Genomic DNA, 3848 nt, shown 5'->3' with positions numbered 1-3848 from the left:
TGGTCGATGTGATTAAATTTTGGATGCAAAGAGGGGCGGCTTGCTCTATCTCTCTCTCTCTCTGCTCTCCATTATCATGATAACATTTAGTCTAACTATATTAAATCAAATATTGACTCAAAAAAATGACTGGTGTCTTTATGCTGTTATATTATCGTTTTTGGCCTCAGGAAGATAGGCTGTCACTCAAACGACGTCCATTAGTCAATAAAAGACATAAAAGATTATTATTCTTTCAAATATAGAAAAACAACAATTTCTTTGGAGCATGAATGACTGAGCAAACATATATTATTAAATATGCGGGCCTCTCTAACTGTTGTACAGCCGTTTCACCCAAAGGTTGACCAATTTTATTTTTCTTTAAAAGTGTGAAGTCTTCTAGTAACATGAGATGATTACTTGCTTCCAATATAAACACACTTTTATTAAGTCAGGATTGAATGATAATAGTGGGGTGTCTGCCATATTTCAAGATATTTTCTCTAGATTCAGGAAAATTAGCCTACTGAAAAGTGAAATGAAGCCGGTTGTTTTAAGAAATATTTCCTGCAGCTGTAAATTTTCATAGCTTAATAATAGAGGATGCGCTTTTGTAGACCCAATATACATCAGTTAATTGTGTGCACAACTCTATAGTTAAAGGCCTAATCCTGCATTTTAAAAAGGCGGCTAGACACACAAATTCATTTAACACCTTTATTCAATTGACAGGAAGGCAACAAGTGTATTAATTACATGAATATAAAAACTTTTGGAAGCACCACAGTGCAGTCTGTCCGTCTCAAACAAATATTGTCATAGTGGTTCTGCATATAAACACATATTTACAGCCTTCGACGTTTTTGTACAAATCCATATAAATATATGACCTGAGTTTTGGACGTGCCCTCTACAAACCCATTTGCATGATTTGAATGGATCAACTGCACAGTTTTGTCATCATGTTTCAGGTTAAACTACTTGTTTAAAAAAATGCATAATTCATTTACAAAAGAAATTTAAAGAAATACAAATAATTTAAAAACCACGCCAGACGTCCTTTAAATATACTGCCACAAGTGATTACAAATCCCTTATGTGCTTTCTTGTGTACAGGCCGAGTCTCAGGGACGTTTTGCGCTCAACATCCAGAAACAAAATCATTGTTTCACCTCAAGCCTGCTCCCGGTCCAGTCAACTTTTTGCTCTGCAGAGTCATTGTGGAGAGGCCTCGTTTAGGCAAGAAAAAAATTCTACCCTTGAGTCATTGTCAATAAACAGCTCCCACACTTTGCTGCGGGACTGGGTGGTGCACGGTGCCCGGGTGTTGTAGATGTGATCCCTGCTGGTACCAGTGGTTGTTATAATCCTCCAGGTAGGGCGGCGAGGAGCTGTGTGTAGGCTGCGGGACCTGAGGCCTGCTGATCGGGGTGCTCTGAGGGGTGCTGTTGTCCCAGACCGCAGGGGAGGGCGGGGAGTTGCAGGCCATGGAGTCGCTGGCGTTGGGACTGTGCTCCAGGGGAACCTCGCCGTTCTTGTACAGCTTCTTGAATTTGGACCTCCTGTTCTGAAACCAGATTTTCACCTATGGAAGGCAGTGTTTGTACTGTTAGTGCAATGGAACAGAAAATATCAATGCAACTTTTAAAAAGAATCGATAATCCCATATTTTGCAATACCTTATCAAGAAAATGTGCATTTTAGTTGTACACCTTTTTGCAGTACAAAAAGAAACATGGTCTGCTCTGCGTAATTACGCATTGGTGAATAATTACAGAGAAGGTGACGTGCAAATTATTGGTCATATTTTAAAACTGGACTCGCGTGACCCCAATTACAAAATACTGATGAATTTGAAAATGTCAGGTGTCAGCAGTCTGTGTGTTTACCTGTGTCTGAGTCAGGCCGAGCTGAGCCGCCAGCTCCGCTCTCTCGGGAAGAGCGAGGTACTGCGCCTTCTGGAAGCGCCTCTGCAGCGCAGCGAGCTGGTAACTGGAGTAGATCGTCCTCGGCTTGCGGATCTTCTTCGGCTTTCCGTTCACCATCCGGACCTCCGGCTCTGGTTCTTCTTTCACTAAAAATAGTAACAAAAACAGTTGATCATTTAGATCGAGTAGCCTCAAAAGACCATGAACAAAACAAACAGGAAAGTGTGATTCCGAAAAAAACGTTTGTGAACTGACATGAAAAGGGTTGCTGCAGACAAGTTTTGGCATTCTTGTCATTTGATTTAAAATAATAATAATAATAATAATAATTTTCTCGCCTTTTCGTTTTAGGACAGCAGCATAGTGTCTAAACTGACAACTATGTCAATTTACAGCGTTCACAAATACACACGTCATAAGATCAAAACAAAGTTCAAGGCACACATTACATTTTTCCAGTAGATCTATTATAATGCACTGGCAAAATCTTAAAGTGAATATTATTGGCTTTAATCACACTATCATTGTTTTATGGCCAGCTGTTAATGACCGTCTCATTTCTCGACAGGGTGTTAAAACATGAATTTAACACCAGCCGTTATCACTGGCCAATGTTCATTTTCAACTGTAAACAGATATGCTATACCTGAGATGTTCTGGTAAATTGTTTTGCACTTTGTTTGAGGCATGAAGCCTGGAAACCTAAAGAAGGCATTTGCTTTGTCTTTCATCCGCGAATCACAGTCCATTCATCATGCCAGATTATTATTATTATTATTTCAACCACACGTTTCTAAGAAAACAATGGAAAAGTTTGTCACTAAAATACTTCTTGGCATGTTTTCATACTTTCTCATGCAACTGATAATCTTTGGCTTCATTTGCTTAAGCAAATTACAATGCGGACTTGTACCTTAATTTGCTTAAACAAATTAAGGTATAAGACACGACTCTGACTTGTCTGGAGCAAAACAAATCAGTTTACTTGAATTTTACGCGCAGATAATAAATATGTCCTCTTGAGATTAAAACAAAATAGCCTACAGGCAATAGTTTCAAATTTACCTGAGCTTGGAGGCGAGGCCTGCAGATGATCTCTGTTGTAATGTCCGTACTGTCTGTAGCTATTTGTGTAGGGGTATTCAGATTTGGTGGGGTAAGCTCCTGCAGCCCCCATTCCGTTCAGATTAAACTGGTGATGGTATGTGTTCATGGGCTGCCCGTAGGCTTGACCCTGATAATATTCGTGATGGCCGTGGGCCGTCTGTCCACTGTAGTACCCCATGTCCGTCACGGAAGACTCGGGGAGAGTAGGAGAGTCCTTGGAGTTCGGGTGGCAACTCATAGATCCGGGAAGGTCGGTCAAAATACTCGCAATCTTCTTGTCATAAGTCTGTCCGGCGCTCATCGTGGATAGCAGCCCTCCACAAAGAAAGGAAAGTCCACGGTTGGATTCGTTTGTGTTGGAGTGCGCGAAGGAAATTCTCGATAAAAAGAACAAGCCGGTGTGCGCTCTGTAGGCGCGCGTCCTAGGAGAGACTATAGTCCACTGAAACTCTCCCAGCTGTAGAAACTTGGTTGTGGCATCGCTCAGTCGCTGTGAGACAGAGTTATAGAGAGCTGGGTTAGATGCTGCCTTCCCATTGGCTCCAGCCTGAGTTTTTTTTTTTCTTTTTTTCACCCCCCTTCTCCTGCGCTCCAGGCGAAATGGTGGTGAAACCCAGCCTTCAGCCAAGAGCGCCTATGCACGCATGCCTCTCAGCGAACTGTTTTTTTCTTTCTTTCTTTCTTTCTTTCTTTTTATAGATTTGCATTCACCTGGCCACCAGCTCAGTTCACACCTCTATAGGCCTTTATGGAGTGCCTGTCAAACAAAAGACCCACTTATAGGTCCTATAATCCACTTTTTTGTTGCTGTTGCAACAACCGTACCTAAAC

The 3848-nt window shown here is 41.4% G+C and overlaps 1 protein-coding gene across 1 annotated transcript; it reads right to left on the bottom strand.

Moving 5' to 3' along the window:
- Positions 1–708: 708 nt before the first annotated feature.
- dlx3b (distal-less homeobox 3b) lies at positions 709–3480 on the bottom strand. Its single transcript, XM_030077947.1, has 3 exons — positions 2976–3480; positions 1872–2056; positions 709–1567 (listed from the first exon to the last, which is right to left on the bottom strand). The coding sequence occupies exons 1-3, from the start codon at positions 3316–3318 to the stop codon at positions 1253–1255; spliced, it is 843 nt and encodes a 280-aa protein (XP_029933807.1). The 5' UTR covers positions 3319–3480; the 3' UTR covers positions 709–1252.
- Positions 3481–3848: the final 368 nt, after the last annotated feature.

The sequence above is a fragment of the Myripristis murdjan genome, chromosome 19, assembly GCF_902150065.1.
Source record: "Myripristis murdjan chromosome 19, fMyrMur1.1, whole genome shotgun sequence".
Classification (NCBI taxonomy): Eukaryota; Metazoa; Chordata; class Actinopteri; order Holocentriformes; family Holocentridae; genus Myripristis; species Myripristis murdjan.
This window is presented reverse-complemented; position numbering and strand designations above follow the sequence as displayed.

Coding starts and splice junctions, on each gene's coding strand:
- dlx3b (XM_030077947.1), bottom strand. CDS start 3,318: ATGAGCGCCGGACAGACTTATGACAAGAAGATTGCGAGTATTTTGACC. Junction 2,057..2,975: donor GGCCTCGCCTCCAAGCTCAG/GTAAATTTGAAA, acceptor TACTATTTTTAG/TGAAAGAAGAACCAGAGCCG. Junction 1,568..1,871: donor TCGGCCTGACTCAGACACAG/GTAAACACACAG, acceptor TGCCTTCCATAG/GTGAAAATCTGGTTTCAGAA.